Source organism: Tachysurus fulvidraco, chromosome 8 (genome assembly GCF_022655615.1).
Source record: "Tachysurus fulvidraco isolate hzauxx_2018 chromosome 8, HZAU_PFXX_2.0, whole genome shotgun sequence".
Taxonomy (NCBI): Eukaryota; Metazoa; Chordata; class Actinopteri; order Siluriformes; family Bagridae; genus Tachysurus; species Tachysurus fulvidraco.
The window spans coordinates 9,800,423-9,822,922 of NC_062525.1; the positions used below are offsets into that span (position 1 = coordinate 9,800,423).

Below are 22,500 nucleotides of genomic sequence, written 5' to 3' on the forward strand. Positions count from 1 at the left end.
AAATTATTCATTCTGACAGCCTGAGTGCATGTGCTGTGTGTTACTGTAAAAAGCTCTTTGTAGCCTTTGTGTGTGTGTGTGTGTGTGTGTGTGTGTGTGTGTGTGTGTGTGTGTGTGTGTGTGTGTGTGTGTGTGTGTGTGCATTTGTGTTTTACAGCACATTACAGTTTTAAAGCCCAGAGTGTGGGAGTATCTTGATGAGTCCATCAGTGGGTCAGACAGCCCCTGCTGTTTCCTGATTGGAATAATTACAGGCCTTGTGTGACCCTCATGGTGTCGGTGCCACTTGGGAACACCTGCATGTTTGCAATGACTGTGACAAGATGTGGTCTGGTTGTGTGAACACACACACACACACACACACACACACACACGCACACACACACGCACACGCACACGCACACACACACGCACACACACGCACACACACGCACACACACACACACACACACACACACACACACACACACACACACACACACACACACACACACACACACACATATACACACAAACACACACCATACCTAAATCACTGAGCTGATTGAGCATTCACAGTTCTAATTTAAGCTGCCCTCCGTACTCGCCAACATACTGGACAATCAATCTGGTCCCTGAAGTGGTCCGGTGCACTGTTTTAATATGCATTTAATCCGAGTGAGGTGAATAAACACACATACACATACACACACTCACAGATTTGGATCAGACAGCTATTTCTGCTCAGTACAAGCCATGGCCTGATGGAGCTAATTATAGTGTCAAATGTAGACAGGCCACTGAGCCTCTGATTCTCTCAGTGATTCTCACAGAGAGCGAATCAGGAAAATGGAGCATATTTGAAAAAGGCAGAAAGAGAGACATAGCTAGACATGGAGTGGTTTGAGAGAGAGCATGAGATTAAAAGCGGGAGCTGCATTCGAGCCTGATGATGTATATTACTGTTAATGGAGTTGATCTCATTAGTCCAGTGCCTGCACCAGATCTTCTCATCCACCGTGACTTCCATAGTAATAAGCATGTGTAAAAATCATGACATGCCAGGTGCTTCGGGGCAAAAACACAGAATAAACCGCTAGTTAGGCTAGAGCTGTGGGATGTGAGATGCATTTCAACTCAGTGCCTCCTCTGCAGCAGGAGGAACAGCTGTGCAGCCCAGCTCTAGATCAACCAGAAGCGCTCTGATGCTCTCCGCAGTGCTAACATCCTGCAGTAAAGCCGCCATAACAACAGGTTTTAAGGCCTAGATGGTCATATTTCCTAATACGCTTCTTTACTTATTCCCTCTTGCTCCATCTCCCTTTGTGTTGACTCTCTGTTTTTCAGAAAGACTGTGTGCATTTCAATGAGACCCTTTCACACCATGTCAGCATTCAGCCCATATCCCCAACCACAAAAACACCCTCAGGGTCTCTTGCACATCCACACACACATCCACACACACACACACACACACACACACACACACACACACACACACACACACACACACACACACACACACACACACACACACACACAGAAAACCACATTTTCTTCACTGAGACCAGAAACAGCACTCAGACAGAAACAGCCTTCTTCATTTTAAAGGAAAACAGGAGCTTTGCTTGTTAATGAGGCTCAGGTGTCAGATCTGTATGCAAACACACTTAAAAGTAGATGCTAATTAATTATAGATGCTGTGAAATGATGTCTGTGCATACAGTACTAAACCCTGCTCCAAAGCTCTGTAGAGTACACAGTGTTTAAGCACCAACATTTTAATAACCATAGTTATGGTTCATTTTGGAGCAGGGATGCAAGGAGAAAACATTCCCTGTTTAAATATGACAAATAAACCTCTCTCCTCATAAAAATGGTGGTGATAGTATCACAATGAATAACCTAGCAACACGAGGAAAGATTGCTACCTAGAGTCAACCAGTTACAGATGAGGAAAAATCTGTCACAATGATTAGGTTATTATGTTGTTTTTCTTTCCAAAATACTTGGATATCTTACTCAGACAATTTTACATTTCAGTAAGTTTACAGACAACACTACATCTATTGCCTCTGGGCAAAACTACTGTTAGCTCTGTTAGCTGTTAGCAACAGCTACATAGCTTGTCACTTTACATGTTTTTTTATTCTTTGATGTATCAGAAATTAATATATTAATATTAATATTTCCCCACAAATCCTCTTCCTAACTGGCAGCAACAAACCAGAAAAATAGCTATTTATGATAGTTATATCATTAACATATACTTTATTTTAATAATAACTCCTGTTCTAGATAAATCCAGCTTAAGGTCAGTGTGTTATATTCTTACTGCATCCTTCTTGGATTTATGATCAACGCAGAACACATTTTGAGGGTTAAAGTGTACAAAAAATTTGTGTACAAATCCTTGAGGGAATTTAATTAAAATGACATGTAGATTATAGTTCTTGCATGATTCATACTTCAAGGATTATTATAAAGTATACAGTATATACCGGTTTAGCATTCATTAAATATACCGTCATGCCATTTGGAATCCTAGATGTTTGTTATTCCTTCATTAAAAGTAGAACTTGGCTGAACCAAAATACAAAGTCCAATTGAGTCTATTCATTTGATAGCGCTGCTCCACTGCAGCGAGCGTAAATTATCTCTTCTTTTTCCTCCTCTGTTAAATTTTCACCCTTATGCCAGAGTTGGTTTAGAAGCCCATTGGTGTCTATTGAAGTCTAATGGGGTTAAGGCTCTTTTCTGAAGTCCATTTTCTGAAGCTGTTAAATGAAGCATGGACTCTGTGCAAACCAAACCATTAGACTCTTAAATACGTCCCACCATCTTGAGCAGCTACGCAGCTGGGTCCAAAGCTTATCAAAGACCCCTAGTTGTGGAGAAACGTTTCAAAAACACTCAAAGGTCAATCACAAGAAGTAGACGTGAGAACCAGAAATGTGAGAAGGAGAAAAAGAGAGAAATGAGGACAGTGTGTTAGTGCCTTGGAGCAATACTCTAATGAGACAGATATTACCTGGCCCTCCAGAATCCCATCATAAACCTAATATGTTTTACGTGCTGAAAAATTAAATTAAGAAACCTTTTTTTTCTGTTGCCAGAGGCGTAGAGACTCGAACAAGCTAATATTACACTCTATAACACCACTTCTGTACCGGGTGGCCAGAATCTATATGAACAAATGATTATTCTCTACATGTGAATGGCAGAAATATAAAAGCCGAGCAATTTATGTGCAGCTTGTTCGTATATGTTTTAGTGTAAAATCGAAAGTACTCGATAGTGACATAATGAGAAGTCTGTCTGATGAACGTAAGGAAGTAAGAGGACATTGTAAAACAAATCTACTGTAATGCATTTTTTAGCTAAGTCTGCTGACAAGAGATTTTATTTCCACTGGAGTGCTTTGTCAGGAGTCTCCATGATGACAAGAACACATGACAGTGTTAATCTTCTGGGGACATTTGGTTTTATAATCAAGAAAATGCTAAACTAAAAATACTCAAGACCCCTAAATACTGTACCAAGTTCATTTGGACAACTAAAACTAATCAAAGCATACTAAATACCGTAATAAAGTTGTGTTAGTGTTAGATGTAACACACTGGGTAACTTAGGCATGTTAATGCATGTGTTAAGACAGATATACCACACCTATAGCAGTACAAATAGTGTGTTTATTAGTATACGCCTGTAAATGTGGTAGACATGCAAATTTGCTAAATATATCAAATATTACTATGTTGTTTATTACTATTGTGCCTTTTTTTAAAATTCGGTTTATTAAACTTTCAATAAACAACATACAAAACTGATGCTTCCACAATAATATACAGGCCATTAAAAAGGGAATTACTGCAGCTCCAATTATCAGACTGACGCCTGAGAAATTCAGACCAACTGGGTAATTACAGACAGCAGCCTGAGCGAAACACTGGCCACCCGAGGTACGTGTGTGTGTGTGTGTGTGTGTGTGTGTGTGTGTGTGTGTGTGTGTGTGTGTGTGTGTGAGAGAGAGAGAGAGAGAGAGAGAGAGAGAGAGTGTATTTGTGTGTGCTTGCTGACTATGATCATCAGCATAAAGAGTTTGCAGGACACTCGTAAATCTGACTCCTGTCTCTCACTGCCTGGCTGGTCATCGACTTGAGGTGATGGTTTAAAATAAACCGTCGTGTTTACGACCTGCAGGCACAGAGCGTGATGGGCTTTTTTCCTTACTGCAATAATCCTGCCAGCACACTCAAACACTTAAGCACACTGTAGGGAAGGTTTGCTGACTTCAGCCTCTTAACGTCAGCTAGACTTCAAGAGTTCTGTAGGCAGGTGCATGAACATCATACATGTACAGAGGGTCTGGACACTTAGGCTGAATGAAATAGCTAGTGGAAACAGTTCATTGTGTATTAATTAAAACATTTAAAATAATGTGGAAATGTTTTCCATTCCTGAGCTGTGCTCCTGCATAAGCAACTCATATGTCATGTATATTAAATAAACATCAGAGTAGTAAAAACAGCCCTGTGACACTTGATGTCTAAAAGCTAAGTGTGTGATCCTCATACAGATTAAGAACTATTCAAGTTTCACCATTTGAAGAATTTTCCCTGTACGTCACATATGTTGGTGAACATTCACAATTACCTCACGTGGAAATGCTAGTTCCTATCGTCTCCCGGTTGTGCTGGAGGTTCTGATATGAAGCTCATTTTGTAAACATACATTCTACAGTATCTATAGCAATACACTGCTTTGTCAGGTCCATTGTTACTCTGCTCAAGACACACACTGTCTCAGTGGAATTAGACATCACACACACACACACACACACACACACACACACACACACACACACACACACACACACACACACACACACACACACAGACAAAGCAGGATGATAACACAGCCCGGCCAGAGTGAGCTCAGATCTCCCCATGTGATAAAGACAGCTTTTTCTCCTCTCTGCTCTCTAGCATTAAAAGCAGCTGAGGGGTTTGTGGTCAGGAGCAGAGCTCCTCTCTCTCCCCTGCTGACCTTTCCAGGGCCAATTAGGCCATGACTGTTATTCTGGGCTGCCGGTTGTGACACTTTATAGCAGCTGCTGTTTTGCTTGGCTATAGGTTTTTTCTTTTTCTTTAATGAGCCTGGCTGGAGCCCAAAGAAAACAAAGAGCTGTGAAAAATTGAGAGAGAGAAAGAAAGTAAGAAAAAGAGAGAGAGAGAGATTGAGAGAGATTGAGAGAGAGAGAGAAAGAAAGAGAGAGAGAGAAAGAAAGAAAGAAATATTTTTCTTCATAAAATTCCCTAATGAAATTACATATTACTTTAAAAGAAAAATGTGTGTGTTTGTGTATTAGTGTTTGTAATTATCTCATGCTTTGAGATTTTCTAAGCTCAGCGAGTGTGAGTTACAGTGACAGGATGAGAAATCTCTCTGGGGTTTCGGCCTCACTGAGTTTAGATTACACACCACAACTCCTCACAGCTGAGGATCTCTTGCCTTCCCCCCTCACAGACACACACTCACACACACACACACACACACACACACACACACACACACACACACACACACACACACACACACACACACTTTCTCTCACACATACTTTTTTCAATTCTTTCACTCCTTCGCTCCTTCTGGGAGAGTGGGACAGGGTTTGAGAGTCAGCATGTCATGTGACTATATCATGTATCCCACATGCTATATGTACACTCATGAACACACTCATATAAAACACACACCTGCATTCAAACTCATACAAGACACATGAACACACACATATAAAACTCACACACATCTCACCTTAACCACAGAGACAGGACAATAAAGAGTAAACTCCTCCAAGCAGGAAAATTTATTCTTATATCCTTATAACTCTGATATTCAATTTTTCTTCCTGATCTACGTTCATGTGTGGAGAAATACTCAACAACAATACACTGTGCTGTATATGGAGAGTAAGTATAGCTAATAATCGTATATGTTTAGTAGCCTGGATGATGACAATGTTACTTTTTATCCAGTAGTATTTTATGTAAAAGTATACTAGTGCTGTATGTCTTGTAAACATCAGTGAATCTAGGATTAGCTGTATTGTGTTCATTGAAAGCATGACATAATATTTGTTTACACACTTCTACTACCTGATTAGTCTTCGGTGTACTTGTCAGTTAGGTTAAGCAGATAAACAAAAGTGCTTTATACTGCAACACTTTATTAAAATGACTGATTGTATATATAAGCTGGCACCAGCCACCATCCTGCCACTTATTCTGAACAACCTTCAGCACATGTTGATTGGAAATGACTAAACTGTACCAGATCCTACTGTAGCAGTTTCAAAGATATCGCCTTATAAATTCAAATTATACGATATAGTAACATATTCAGTGGTATGCAATAATAGTGAATTGCTGCATTATTCCATAGAAGATTTAGTAATATTGTCAAATATAATTTTTTTTTATTAAATCACAATTGTATCCTATTGTATTATAGCAGATTCAGAGTTATTGTCAAGTATTGAATCACCGATTCATAAATTGAAAAAATGTTTCGTAGAATGTCAGGGCTATAAAAGATCGTATCAGTTCCTTACAAATTAAAAAATATATTGTTTTGTAGCAGATTCAGTGGCGTTGTCAAATACAGAATCATTCTTATTATGAATCAAAATACTTATTTTGTAATATGACATCCAATGAGATCAAAAACACTGAATCACCTCACGAATCAAAAATGATGTAATGTCATAGCAGATTCAGTGATATTTCTAAATCTAATTTTTGACTTAGGTATCATAAACAAGAGCTGTTGTAAAAGTTCAAATTGTTGCCTTATGAATCAAAAATAAGATATTATCAGATCTTAGTAAAGTCAGAGCTTTTGGTAAGATCAAATTGTTGCATTGTATTTTAACAGATTCAAAGGTTTTTGTTAAAATTAAAAATTTCTTATGAATTGAAATACTTATTGTGTTATCATAGCTGAATCACCTAATAAATCAGTGGTATTGTCAAATATTAAATGGTTGCCTTATGTATCGAAAACATGTGTTGTATTATATGATAGCAGATCCTGTGTCAAATATTGAATTAAAACTAAATCTAAATTTTTTTTACTATCTACAATTCAAATACAAATATCGATTATTGATAATGAATCACAAGTAATACTGTATGAAATCCCAATTGACTTGGTAGTATTGTTAAATATCAATTCTTCTGAATCATGAATCATCTTGTGTCATATCATATCAGCTTAAGTAATCTTGTCAAATACTGAATCGGTGCCTTATGAACCAAAGCCTGAGGTTTACACCCCTGCTATCCAAACTCTTAGATGCCACTCTGTCTTCACATATACATTAATGTATTATCTTCTGATCCATGGAATGTGAAATTAGATAAGGAGCTTAAACAGTGATTAACAAGGCAACATTAGAAACATGTACGGCTTGTTCATTTGGCAGAACTAGAGAAACAAATCAGGAGGGAACGAGACGAATAGGAAGAAAAAGAATAAGAATAAGAAATAGCTTTAACATCAAAACACTTTGTAGGAGCTTAGAGTTAAAGGCCATAATTCGTCTCGCTTCCTGCTTTCATATTCACTTTGCATCTAATCACTTGAGAGAGAAAGAGAGAGAACTCACGCGAAATCACACAAACACACACAAACACACACACACACACACACACACACACACACACACACACACACACACACACACACACACACACACACACACGGTTCAGTGCTGTGCACAACATACCATATGAGTAATAGCTTTTAAATGGTAGCTTTTAAATAGTTATTAAAGAGACGAGAGAACTCGCTTACAGTGCTTACACTGCTCGTTTTATTGTACAAAGCAGTGGAGCGAAGAGTTAAAAAACATTTGGAAAACTTGCACGGATCAGTTGTGAAAAGTAATTTATTTTGGCCTTAAGAATTGAATAGAAGCATTTCGCTTTGGAATGAACTGAATATTAACATTAAATGTTGCAGGCATGTAGGCATAGAGCTGAATTTTGTGTATATACTGTACTGTTAAAATCTGATATTTGGTAAATTTATTGTGTGTGTGTGTGTGTGTGTTGGTAAGAGGTTTAAATTAAGATTAAATGAAGATTAAATTAGGAGGATTATATGGACAATGAATAATATGAGTGTGTGTGGGATTTCTATCATCAGTAAAATGAGTGGCTCCTCGATGTATATATTGAGGGTGGATATAAGAGGCTCTTGAGTTTGTATGTGTGTATGTGTGTGTATTTTTGTGTGTGTGTTGGGTGTTTATGTTTAAGAGAGAGTGAAGAGGCAGAAGCATCAGATCTTTATGTGCTGCCTCGCTGCCTAGGGTGACACACATGTGCAATGTGGCTCAGTGATCTCAGCACGCCCAGCCATTACAGATGCCAGCTGTGTCACACACATTTTCCAAATGAGGAGAAGACAGAGAGATAGATATAGGAGGAAGAAAGAGAAGAGCATTAACGGAAAACCAGAGATACTATCTCTGTGAAAGCATGATGAATGACTCCTTTCACATCACAAACTTTCACTTCCTCACACATTCTTGCCTGGGCTCAATAATGTTTCTTATTTAATCAGAGTTCAATCTGTTAAAATAATAGTGAGAGGCAGCCAGGTCCTGTTATATAAGCCTAGAGCATCACAGCCTGACAGCTCGGGCTCCTCTGCACACAGCGTGTAAATTGGCCTGAGAGTTTTAAACTGCGAGTTGCGACGACACGCTCGACAACAGACTAGGAGGCGAAAGGCTGGAGGTGTCCATTTTACAGTATGCACAAACCCTGTGAGGGCAAGCAAATGAGATATTATAGCAATATGCTGGAAATGAGTTTCAAAGGAGTGGGGAATAACAGGCATAGTGTACAAATAAGTCTCAATGCCCTGGAGTCTAACAGTCTCTTAAAAGCCTGTCTCTTCCCTTATGAACCTTGGACATTCAATTTGGCCTGTGCACTGCATTACACACACACACACACACACACACACACACACACACACACACACACACACACACACACACACATATCTACTTACTGCACATGCTGTCTACATAACCATACAGTAATCGTAGTATCAGGTATCAAACAAAAATTTGTATAGGTCAAAATAAGGGACAAATTGGGTTCAAGAAACTTGACAGAATTCATTCTTCTGTGAATCATTATATAGTGAGAGCAAATGGCATGGTCACTTCTATTTCTTTGCATTCCCACTTATACTCATGCAGTCATTCTCCCTCTCACAGGATGATGAGTAATCAGACAAGCATTTATGAGTATGAAGAGAAACTCTACGCACTGTGGCCTGAGCGCAGGGAGGCGTGGGATCTCTCATGATGCATGTCCTGAGCTTCATAATGGTTCTCCTGACCCTCAGACAGAGTGGTTGCTGAGGTGATGGCTGTGAACGGCTCCCAGAGGACCAGGCACAGTGTTAGCAGGAGCAGAGTGGAGCCCAGGCGAAGAGGAGCCACACTGGACCCCACACACGCTGCTTTTCTACACATGCTTCCACAGTCCATTTACTGAGCACAAGTGCAGGGAACACTCAGAACACCTGGCAACTCATGTCCTCACTCATGCTGTTATACTCTTACCGTGCAAGGGGACAACGTCTGCAAAAGACCACCAAAGAAACAGCACAGTAAAATCCACCCTGGCTGAACGATTCTTCAAGTATCTGGGATTGTCATTATGGTGCATTTAAGCAGAACAAGCAGCTCTACATTCTGCACAAAAGTAAAAATCCATCAGGAGAAAGAATGAATTTGGCACACAGGAGAATCCAGGGCAATATTCCAGTAGATCTGTAGGGAGAACAGTGAGAGAAGTCTTCATCTGCGCTCTCCCAGTGCTCCTGGAGTTTACTGGCATACTCTTAAGCCTCAATCTGCAAGCCATAGAGTGGAGGCTGCATCCCTCAAGCCCAGGGGAAAGAGATGAGCGAAGTGGCTAGTGGCACACACAACGAGATCATTGCTGCAGCGTTTAACTCCATCCACAGAGCTTCTCCCCCTCCCCAGACGACACACACACTCCCACACAGTTACACATGCACGCTGGCTGCTACTGGTTGTGACTACAGCACCTCTCGAAGGAAGCACAAGGTGAAACGTCACAAATGAAGCAGTGGTAGATGAAAGAAAAAAGATATTGTAGTCTGGAGGAAAAAATGGTGATCCTGATAAAAGTGCAAAGACAAAGTCAGAGGAAGCGTAAGAAGTGATGAGAGGCCAATTTCGCCCCTCTTCGCTCTCCTTATTCCCTCCTTACAATAATCTCTCGTCCAGCTTCTGTAGAGGACCGCAGCCTCTGTCTGTGCCAGACAGACCTGGCAAATAAGTAGAGTAGAGCGAGAAAAGGAGAGAAAGAGAATAGTGGAACCCGGTTGGCTTTTTTCCTCCCCCTCCTCTTTCTCTCTCCCTTGTTCTCTCTGTTTCACTTTTCTCTATCCCTCCCCCTCTATCGTGGAAGATTGCAAGGCTGTGCAAGGCTGCACTCTCTTCTTGTTTATCCAGCCTCTTCTCGCTGTCTCATTCTATCCTTCTCTCCGTTAGGAGAAAAGAGGTGCAAGAGGGGGGCGGTTCAGTGGGCAGGTGCAGCTCAGCTGGGATTCAGAGTGAGAGAGGAAGCGAAAGACAAAAGGAGCGAGAGGAAAACGACTGGTTGGGTTTATTACACAGTTAAACCCTGCTGAAGTTCTATTATCCGACTTTGTCCCAAACTCAGTGGGATAAATTCATTTTGTGCTGAAAACATCTGTGATTGAGTCCTTTATGGATTTCTGTGCTTAACATGCCCAAAACCTTTAAAACATAAGCCCAGTCATTTGTATGAACTTCAGCACCATGGACAGTGACAAGCCAGTGAAATGGAAATAGTAGCCTGTTGGAGCAACGCTTCAGGAAGCACTAACCCAGAACCCAGGATAAAAAAATAAAAAAAAAATGCTGAGCACCATTATTCTGGATGAAAGATTAAAAAAGATTCTAGCACCAAAAGAGAAACAGTGAGTTATACCCCCCTAAACTGGCATGACAGGAAATCACAACTACCACTAATTTACACCCACCTTAAATAATTATAGTGTCATGTCCCAAGACAGCAAACTATCACACCTGAAAAAACAATATGGCATGTGTTCATCATATAAAGAATAATACAGCTTACAATTAAAGTACGGTATGTATTCCAACACCGGCTGTGTTTGGGCTGTGAACTTGACTTGGGAAAGCTGAAAGTGTGGCTCATGTCATATCCTCCCATGTTCAGAGCTCTCACTCTTGCAATTAGGATTGTTAGCACTGCATAATTATAACCGACAAAGTCGAGCTGTTAGAGCTGCTTCACTGGGGTCTTAAAAATCATTCAATCGCCAGATAGAAATCACAATAAGTCATTCTAAAAATGAAAATTTTCATTGGCATTTAAGCAAATGAGACAAAACATTGGCATCGTAGGAGTGTAAAAATTAAGTATAAACACTTGGGTATAATATGATGTAGATAGAAATGGATTTTCCATAGCTAAAAAAGGTAGACGTCCTGTTTACAAGCGCGCCACCTGGTGGTTGAAGCAGTACATAACTAATTTAACCATGTTTAAATCCATTCATACTGTATCAGTTAAGCTCTAAATCTAAAAAAAACTAAATCTAAGTAACTTGCATTAAATTAGTCAAAAAATAACGGAACAGCAACGATACTCAAAAAGTTGATCTACTGTACCTGGATTTCTTTTCATTTTTCTAACCTTTGCACTAGAATACATCTTACATTGTGTTGCATTGAATCATTTTCTATTGTAATAAAGGTCCATTTTTGTACTTTTGATAAATATTTATTATTATTAGCCTTAATATCAGTTCTCCTTTACTTTACTCCTTACATCTGTCTAATGGTTTCAGAAAATATGCAAAGGAAAGAACACTCCACCTCTCACAACCACCACGTCCACTTTAACTTGAGAATATTGACTTTTTTATTAAAGTGCAGATTGCTGATAGCAGCAAGTTAATTAAAGATGATGCACTGCTTTGTAGAAAAGATGTTAAATTGGAAAGGGGGCAGAGGGCTATTTTTGCGCAGCACAAACCTATCAGATTTAATTTCTCCAAGCAGGAATTCGTTATCTAGCCTCACCTCTATCATGTCAATACGGTCATTTTATTTAAAATCCTAGCACACTAAATCAGACCCTTATCAGTCTGTTTAAGTGCACTTACGCACAGCTAATCAGCATGTAGTATGCAGCATTGCTTGCTCTCATCACCTTCACCTTTTAATCACAACATTCAACAGTGTCCCATGATAACTGACAGAAATCAAAGTGCTAGTTTGCTTGACAAACTTGCTTGCTGTGAGGGTGTGTGAACAAGAGTGAGTATGCAGTGATGAAAGTGATAAGTAGCAGATTGACATAATTACACAAATGGGATATTCACACTGTAATTGGTGAACAGTTTGGGTGCAGGGTTGGAGGTTTGTGCGTATGATTCCCTCTATTAGAAAAAAGTATTTTTTGAGCAGGAGGACTCTGAATGAGCTCTTGATTAATCTACTGTCTGGAGATAGATAGCAGTTATGTGGTATTATTTGAGTGAGGACTGAGGATGTTAGTTCAATTTAATGACCCTGATATCAGATACCAAATATCTTTCACACACAGTGAATTTTTGGAGCTGAATATTCTGGAGTTAGACAAATTTGGGAAATGTTTAAATTTTGGGAGTGTACTTTCTAACTTAGTTTACAGCCAGTGTTTAAGGGTACTCTAATGTGGTGTAATATTTTGTTCATGCACTGGGTGGTGAGGAGCCTGATTCAACTCCCCCTGGCGTTGTTTGGTCTTTCCTGCACCCAGCTGCATTATCTTGGATTTAGAAGGTAAAAGTGCCATTTTACTTTATTAAACTATTTTTTATGCTACAAGAGTATAAGTAGCTCAGTGGGTTTGAATTCCAGGTCCACCAAGCTGCCTTTCCTGGGCCCCTGAGCAAGGCCCTAACCCAATTGGTCAAGTGTAAAAATGTAAGTCACTCTGGATAAAGGTGTCTACCAAATGCAGCAAATGTATTTATATTTGTTTGTTTTTTTATTTTTTACCCAAAACCATTTTTTAGATTTTTAAGACTATGAAAGGATTATAATTTAAACAAACTATAGTTAGGAGTTAGATTTTACTCTATATGTTAGTAGAATTTTAGCTCCACGGGAGTTTAGATTTAACTCCTAAAAAAAAGCTGAAAAATCAACCCATAGAGAAGAGAAAACTTTTTGCTAGAGTATATTTGATGCTTAGAGAGTTTATTGCAAAGGCCAGAATTTGCTGTGTAGACTTTGTGGCATTTTTTGTGGCACTATTTGGCAGTAGGTGTGTGATAAGGAAGGACTAGTGGGTGGAAACTGGCAGCGCACAAACTGGGAGAAAATGGGGTTAAAAAAAATGTCTCCTATTGTGTTCAACCTTTTCCAATCCATCTGCTACAGCTACCGATAATTATTTTGCACCAAAGTGACCAAACAGACTTGTTTCAGCAAATTTACAGCAGATTATTTGTGTGGCTACATCTCAAATCTCACGAGAAAACAGCACACCACTACAGGTGCCGTAACCTTACAAAAAAGCTCAGTGGGGTTTTTTCAAACCCATTTATAGTACAATAGTCTTTAAGACAGGGGCGATTCTAGGGTCAGAGCTTTATGGGTACTGAGCACCCAATGAGCCCCACTGCCACCACCCACCCATATTTTCACACAAAAACAAAAAATATGTCTATTGAAAAAATAACTTGATCATTTTAACATTGATTACAAACACAAAACCTTCTTTACTCAGCTGGTTTTCCTGACCGTTAACTCCAAGTGCCTCCTTTTGTATCAACAGTCATCTGATTGATTAGATTAGATTCAACTTTATTGTCATTGAACAAAGTAACAGATACTTGGACAACAAAATGTAATTCATCTTCTGTAAATTATTTACAAATGGCCATCTATCAAATTAACGCTAAACTTTAACAACAGAGACACAGGTACGCAGTTTATTTGTCGCGCTGCTGTTTTTGTTTCACGCTCTAGCAGTTAATAAACAGAAATGCTTGCGTCTTGTGGAAGAACATTGTAACCGGCGCTACTTCTCTCTGTTTATGACTATGGATGAGTCACCCAGGTCCTGTGCTACTCCACAGCGGCGGTGACTCGCTGGACTAAAATAGTCCGAAAATGTTTTCATTTTCATCCTTAACACATACATTTTAAACCACAAACTACGGAGTATGTTCTGGACATTATTTAACCTTGTAAAAGACGAACAAAAAATGTGGTTTAAGGTCTAATTCTTTAATTTAAATAAGGTTTTACAATGTATAAGAAATAAGAACAGGACTCAGAGGCTACAATGGGCATAGATGCATTGAAACTGGGTAGCTGATGCTTTCTTAATATTCAGAGGTCTGGTTTCTGTGAGCCTGTGTAAACTGTTTGGAGTCTAACACAGTGTGGGCTTCTGCTGTTGTAGGTTTAATATGCTATGCATTTATGCTCATCCTGGTTATAAAGAGTGGTTGTTGTTTGCATGACTGTATGCTTCCGGTAATGAAGACATTACTTTCTGTGTACACTCTCCAGATTGCTATGCATGAGAATCAAGCATTTCTGAATCCAGTCTAACAACAACCCTGCTACTTTCAGAATGATTGAGTTCTTTTTTTTTTTAAAGAACTCACTATTTTTTCTGAGAACAAGGCTAATATTCCAGCGAGGTTGAATCTGTCATGAGTGCTTATGATTATAAGGAGAATATAATCTTACAAAGAGTAAAATACAGTACGATCTCTAGCCAGAAGCCAGAAGCAGAGGAGGAGACTCATGAATCATGCACTTCTCTTTGATTTAGTGACCGATCCTTTAGCATGTGGGAATGAATGGCTGATGAATATGTTGTCCTTTACAATTAATAACGTGGCTGTAGGTGTGAAAGGAAACAAAAATGAATTGGCAGTTAACGAGAAATGTGAACGTGTAGGTGTTCGTGACTCAGTGGTTTGTGTTAAAACATACGACTGCACATTCTCCTCCGTTTTATTTCATAGTGTACCGAGCCTCCGCACTGACCACGTGCAAGAAAAGAATTTTAGGGAAAAAATGAATGAAATGAATAAGAGCAGTGAGAGAATCAGAAGCAAGTATAAGAAAGAGTTGCTTATCTGAAGCCTCCAAGAGCCATTTTTGTCATCTCTATTGCACTGACAGGGACATACAGTAGAGGATGCAAGTTGAGCTGCATGGATGTGTTTCCAGGACAAAAACAGCCTCTTATCAGCAAACAGGCTCACAGTACGGTAACACATCAGTTTCTTAAAAAGCTCAAGGACTTTGTGTTGTTCGGTTTTCTGTCACTCAGCACATCAGAAGATCACGAGAGATCCGAGGCTCTCGGGTCAGTTTGCAGGTGAGGTGTTTATGTTGTAAAGACAAAGCAGTGTCACTAACACATTCCCAAACAGCATACACATGATCACTACATGGAAATGAGCAAGAAATCTCATGCCAAAGAAAAAAATCTATAAAATATATAATCCTTTCCCGTGGTGAGATGTATACGAGTCTACAAATGAGCTACTCCTCAGTGTGGTCCTGTCATGCCCCCTAGTGGTAAACCAGAAAGACACTGAACAATATGAGAGCTGATTGAATGATATTTCGTGGCAGTGTAAAGCAAACAGCAGCTGTGTGTTGTGTTGAGCTGCCGGATGGATGCAATATGTTTTGTTTCATAATGTGTTGGAGCGGCATTCTGTTTGCTGCTAGTTTTATTTTGTTTTGTAGCCAACAAAATGGCTTAAAAATGAATCAATGAATCTTTTTTTTTTTTTTTTAGCAGTGTGTTTATAATTGTTAGAATTGTTAGTTGTGATTATTAATTTGTTTAATTTTGTGTGTGTATCTGATTTATACTGAACTCCTTTAAAATACATACATACATTTTGGCTGTGTGATTCAGGAAAAAAATACATTTCCTTTCTTGATTATCTGAGTCAGTTCAGGGGATAAAAGTCCTTTCCATTTAATATCTGGGTTGTATGCTTAAATACCGATGCTCTACGCTGATTAGAGCCACAACCTCTAATCAAACAGTGCAATTTACTGACCGAGTGAATCTGTTGCTCACAAAAGACTCCAAATTTTGCCTCAAACTTGATAAAATTATCCTGAATCTTTGGCCTCAAAGAAGACTTCATATATTTTGTTCTCTCCACATCACATCAAACTAGACTCAATCTAAGACTAGTCACGAAACTCAAATTTCATCATGTTCCCTTTGAGTCTGGATATTTTTAAATCTCAGCCAAATCAGTCAGAGTTAGAGACACTCTGTGTCTGTTAAACCATTTGCACAGCCATTTCTAGCAATCAGCCTGACAAGCTGGGTAAGTGAAGGATTTTAATAGTCTCCAGAATCTGTTCACACTTAAGGATTAAAGAGGCATAAAAATTCACTCACCATCGTTGCAGAGCGGCCCTCCGAACGACGTCATGCTGCAGTCACAGGTAAAACCCTCCCACTGCTGCAGACACACACCCTGATTGGAGCACGAGTCTTCCTGACAGGTGGTGCTGGGACCTGAAAACCCAGAGAGAGAGAGAGAGAGAGAGAGAGAGAGAGAGAGAGAGAGAGAGAGAGAGAGAGAGAGAGAGAGAGAGAGAGAGAGAGAGACATTTAAATTCATGTCGATTGACTAATCATAAGAATTACAGTCTGGAAAAATGACTATTTTAATAACGTGGAAACAACTCGTGTGAGGAATCTCTATATCTTTTTATTCACCAGGCTAGCACTGATTACACTATCCAAAGTGATTGCAGATTAACTGCATATCGTGTGCAGTAGAGAATCAAGTGCAGTAGTATATTATGATGAATTTTCTTTACGCTAGATAAACTTTATGCAAGCAGGGAATGAGATCAAATATAAAATATCATTATTTACTGATCAGATTTGCTAAGATGTTCTTACAAAATAATGTGAGCAGGTCAGAATTCCTTTACCAACTATTAACGTGTTCTTTGGTATCAATACTGCTGAAATATTTTGCAAACAAACCTCATATTCCCTTCTGAAGGTATTTACTGTTCTTGTTAACGCGGAGCCGAAATGAATCGCTACACCGTTTTTGTACTGTATAATAATTACTTTATACGGATGGCTGCATTTTGTTGCAGTGTTGCAGTCAGCCTTGAAGGCAATTTTCAGCTCACTGACATCTTCCTTCGGTGGCTGCGGTAACGATAACAGGTCTCCTTTGTGATAATGAAGTCTGTAGCTGATATTGTTGAAGTGGATGTTAGGGAAAAAAAAAATGCCTGGGGAAATGAAATCCAAAGATAAACGGGGGCCATCTGGAAGAGGTCATTTTGTACTCAGTGTCTAGTGGTGAAGCAGCAGGGCAACAGGCCAGGCGTATTCGAGCCAACAGTTCTGTTCCCATTACCCTCAGCACTCCAGTAGGCATGTAAAGCGGGGCACTCAGCCGTCAGAACCCTCTCGTCTCCATCATCCAGCCATTTGGCCGATCACCCATGCAGAGGTGGCTGACAGGACAGATGAGACTCTGAGACTTACAGGTAATGTAATCCAGATGAGATCAGGTTCTTCTGTCTCTTCTCATGTGTGAGGCATCTCATTTAAAGTGCAGGAGGAACAGTGTAGCAGAGCCAGTGAGGCACACAGCATGCACCGTCTCCTAAACGAAGCCTTATTTAGCTGGAAAAAGTCAGTCTATTGCATGCCCATTGTACAAGAGCAATATTTATATGCATAGGGGAATCTCAATGTAATTTGTAGACTATTTCCATCTGACTATTTAAATGTTAGGGGTCTAGACTACATGTAGTAGGTGAAGGGGACCGGAATCAGGAAAAACAGCATAAAAGCCAATCACATGCCTTCATTAACGACAGTACAGAAATGTGAGCTCATGACACAACGTGAAGGAAACTGACACAGGACACGTTAAGACTCTGGGGGATGTAAATACAAGAGTACTTTTTTCAGTACTTGTATTTACAGGGATGATTCAACTCCAATGTCATGGAGAGAGAAATGATTGACGACATTAGACTTTCAATATCGAGGACAGGTTCAGGGAGGCACTTGGTTTAAACATACATATATCTATCTACCTTGCAGATCAGCTTTCATCAACGCAACTTTTGTCAGCCAAAAAAGAAAAAATAAAGAAAAAATAAAGAAAAGCAAAATATATAAGATGTTAGTAAAGGCACAAAGATGTTTGTGTTTACAGAAAATGAACAGGAAAAATGAGAATAGCAGAAAGGATGGAAACGGAGAGAAAAAGACAGGGATGGGAAGGAGTGCTGAGAACGAAACGCTGGAAAAGCTGAAGAGACAAACACGGTGTTAAAAATGCACAGCTAAAGTCAACACACAGGAACAGATCACACTTTGGTGGTAAATACACCAAAAAAACATAAGATGAAAAAAAGGAAAATAGGTAATAGGAATATCAGGATAGAATTTATGTTAATGGCATTAATTCACATTAAGCACCTATAATATTTAGTAAATTAATGCATAATTAAAGGTCATTTAAAAAACTTAACAGCTCTAGCAAATAATGTATCCTAATAATGAAATATATTTAATATTTATTCCATCCATGACTGAAAACCACATAAAAGACCAGAAATAAACAATGATATTCTGCAGAGATTAAAACATTACACGTATCAGTAAAAATAATTTTCCTTTGAATGGAAATAAAAACACAAAGAAAATCAGAATGTATTGTTAGCACACTAAATGTACTAGTTAATAACATTATTTTTCCCCTTTTCAGTGAGTATTAGAAAAGTAGAATTAATTTCCTGTCCATTATTCATCACTTCCTGTACACCTAGATACAAAAAGACTTATGCTATAGCCAGGTTTTAGAAGTTCAGGCAATGTGTGTATTTTTTTGCTACAGTGCCCCAAACAACAAATCACACTAAAAGTAAAAAGAATAATAAGAAGTTCTGAAACTGTTGTGAAAATGAAAACTATGAAAGATTCTTAATTATTCTTTTATTTCATTCTAATTTCTTATTAACTAAAGAGAAGCATGGAAGAATGGAGCAGGGACCAAATCAGGAATTAACCAAAATTAAAAATGAACTCTTTCTAATCCCTGATACCAATTATTTTTTATATTTTTTTTGTAATAAACATAATTGAGGTTGCTGTGTAGATGCTGAAGTTCACCATTAAGCTGCACATGTCCTTCATGGCTTGTCAATGTTAATTAACGCCATCAATAATGTTAGTGCTAGGAAACAAAGCAAAGCATGACTGTGAAACTGAGATGGAATTTGAATTATGACTGAACACAAGACTTTAGTATTTCAGGTAAGGTGACCAGAATCAGAAGTCCCTCCTCCACGTCTACCTTTACCCACCTTCACAGCCCCGCTCCACCTGTCCTGTAGTGCTCAGTGCGTCTGACAGCAGGTCTGGCAGTCGTCCGTTTAAGTCCAAAGACGCTAGACAGCCCTGAAAGCCCTCTTTAGAGTGCACCAGCTTCGGTAGGTCCTTATACATATCTTTAGATACTCCTCCAACATACAGATCACCTAGAGAGTGAAGGACAGGGGTCTCAGTTATTTCACCACAAAATACTGCCCTCTGGTGGCAAGTATAAAAAGTACAACTGTACAAACAATGAAATCGTATAAAGTCAACAAAGAACAAGAAAATGATAAGAAATACAAGAGAACTCTGCTACTATTTTGAATTGAACAGTGACCCCCTACCTTTCAGGTCTAGGTTCTTAGCCCCCGTTGTGGTTTGTGTAGTGATCTTGGTGTCGATCTTGACTGTGTGGAGGTTGTTAGTGTCGCGCGAGATCATCACATTATGCCAGTGATTGTCGTTAAGCGGTGCGTTTGAATTGCCTTTGATGAGATGAGCACCGTTTCCCAAGTCAGAAACATAATGCAGATAACTGTTCAGTATAAAGAGAAGAAAAGCAACACAAACTGTTCAAGCACTGTGTAGGAAACGATGCTGAATAACACCAATACAATATTCACTAGTGAAGTCATGGGTTTTAATTTCACACCAATACAATCATTGTATTTACAGACTTTATCAGTAATAACTAAAATGTTATTCTTCTATTTGAGGATGTAATACTGTAGTAACAGTTCAGACACAGGGAATTTTTACTCTATTTCTAAATTCATTTCAACAGCATGCTGTTATTTCTTTAATAATTTCTATAATCTTATAATCAGTTTTGTTTGGATCAGTTTAATTCACATTTATGGATGAAGTCTTATGTGCAAGCACTTTGCAGTATTCAGGGTGTTTTTTTGTTTTTTTTTTGTTTTTTTTTGCCACAGAGGACTTTTTAGTAAAATCTGTCTGTTTTATTTGTTATTCATTTCAGAAAAAAAGAGGAAAAAAGAAGACACCAGTGTTTATTGCCACTACTCTGTAAGCTTTAACAGGAAATAACTTGTCTTGAGGATGTTTTATTACATTAAATGCTGTAAATAGTTAAAAAGGGTGAGGTGTTGTTCAGATATTAGATTTGAATTTTTTTGCTGCTATAAGAGGAATAACATCTCCTGCGGTGCTGTTTTTTGTTGAAAATGACCCACGTTGGGATCTAGAGGGCATCACACTACATCAGCATGGATTATTTTACATAAAATGATGACCTGAAGTGTGCTATCCTTTAGGTAATGTATTTTTTTTATATCTCATTTCATTTTATTTGCAAAATAAAGAGCATTGATGGGAATATCAGCCTGAAAAACAAATATATTGCTATTACATAGATTGACACTGTTTTACTGCTTCTAGCTCAGACTTGAGCTCCACCTCAAGACATAACCATTTTTTAAAAATTTGATCTTATCAAATAAAAACAACTGCTACAGTCATACAGGGAGAATACAGTGGTGGAGGTATAGAGGCGTAACATCTTAATGTTATTGTATGGCTTTAAATCACGAGGAAAAAAAGTTAAGGAAAAGGAAGAAGAGAAAGAAAAAGTTCTCTGTTGATCTGTATGGAGGAAAGCAGCTCTTACCCTTTAACCAGTTCCACCACAATGAAGTCGTTGCCGTCTCCTCGGTTGTAGATGATTAGCCCATCAGGGGAAGTGGTCTTAAACTGGAGGAACAGGTGCATGGAGTAGTAGGCCTGCAGTGTTGGTAGGGTCACATAGCTAGTGCGAGACTTGAAGGTCACTGGGTCTGCCACGATGCTCTTGTATCCAATCATGGCATTTAGCTCACAGTAGTCAATGTCCCCATTCTTGCACAGGTCGATATAGGACATGCCATTGAAGGACAGACCCTGCAGGTGACCAATGAAGTTTGAAGGTACGGCAGGCATGTAGAGCTTTTCTGTTACGATGCCCGTCTCGATGTTATGGAACTCTAGCTGCGTGTGGTCGCCTGTAATTTGGCCTTCAGAGGCAGACCAATCAGACGAGAGATTTAGAGGACAGAGGGAAAAGGGAGTCGATGTGAAGAATGTGAAAAACTCAACCTGAGTTAGTAAGATCTATTGGGAGTGAAGAAAGCACTTGAATATTTTATAAATATCTTTTAAAGCCTGCCAACAGGGACTGCTCTCACTCTTAAATCATGGAGGTTGTGCAAATTTAATATATTCCCTGGGTTTCTCCAAATGCATCACATGTTGATGAAATTTTCTTTACACCCAGGAGGCATTATATACAAGCCAGTGCAATTACCGAACAGGAAAAAAATATTATATTGCATCAACTGTGGAAAAAATAAAAGTGTGTATGATGATCAGCCGTGTGTGTGTGTGTGTGTGTGTGTGTGTGTGTGTGTGATGACGAGGATGACGTGTACCTTCTGCGGGCTGCAGGTCATCCACTGTAAGCTTCAGACCTTTTCCCCTCCTGACCACACGGACTGTGTGCCATTCATTATCATTCAGGTTCTGACCCGCAAAGATGGTCTCAGGGCCTTTACCTACAACATAGTCCCATACATCCATTACCAGCGAGAAGAAGGTGAGACAGAGGGATGGGGTAATGAAAGCAAAAGAGCTACAAATCATGAGGAGTAAAAGAGAGAGACAGCAAGATAAAAGAGAAAGTTTAAAAAAGAAAGAAGAGGAAGAAAAAGTGAGACAGGAACAGCGCAGAGTTAAACATCGCACTAAAATGACTCCTCAGCTCTGTTATACCACATTCATACTCATCCAAACCTTCAGTGACATGAAAAAACGTGACTCTTAATTAAAACTAATTTCTTTAGTGATATAATGCCCTATTAAAAAAAGAAATCTGAATAAAACGACAGCACAGCAGATGCCCCAGAGGCTGACAGACAGCCTGACTTATACGGACGTCCACCAGAGCAACGGATCATCTTTCAGCCACTAGATGGAGACACGCAACAAGTATTTCCTCCTCTCT

The 22,500-nt window shown here is 39.1% G+C and overlaps 1 protein-coding gene across 16 annotated transcripts in view; it reads right to left on the reverse strand.

Moving 5' to 3' along the window:
• nrxn1a (neurexin 1a) overlaps positions 1-22,500 on the reverse strand; it is a 157,272-nt gene that overhangs the window by 32,248 nt on the left and 102,524 nt on the right. For 15 of the 16 annotated variants that reach the window (XM_027177427.2, XM_047817462.1, XM_047817461.1 and 12 more), the window contains 5 exons: positions 21,929-22,051; positions 21,133-21,514; positions 19,847-20,037; positions 19,493-19,666; positions 16,539-16,658 (listed from right to left, as the gene is read on the reverse strand). In XM_027177427.2, coding sequence (XP_027033228.2) covers positions 16,539-16,658; positions 19,493-19,666; positions 19,847-20,037; positions 21,133-21,514; positions 21,929-22,051 — 990 coding nt within the window. Of the gene's footprint in view, positions 1-9,333; positions 10,485-16,538; positions 16,659-19,492; positions 19,667-19,846; positions 20,038-21,132; positions 21,515-21,928; positions 22,052-22,500 lie in introns of those variants that run through there. The other variant, XM_047817464.1, reaches the window with a different exon arrangement.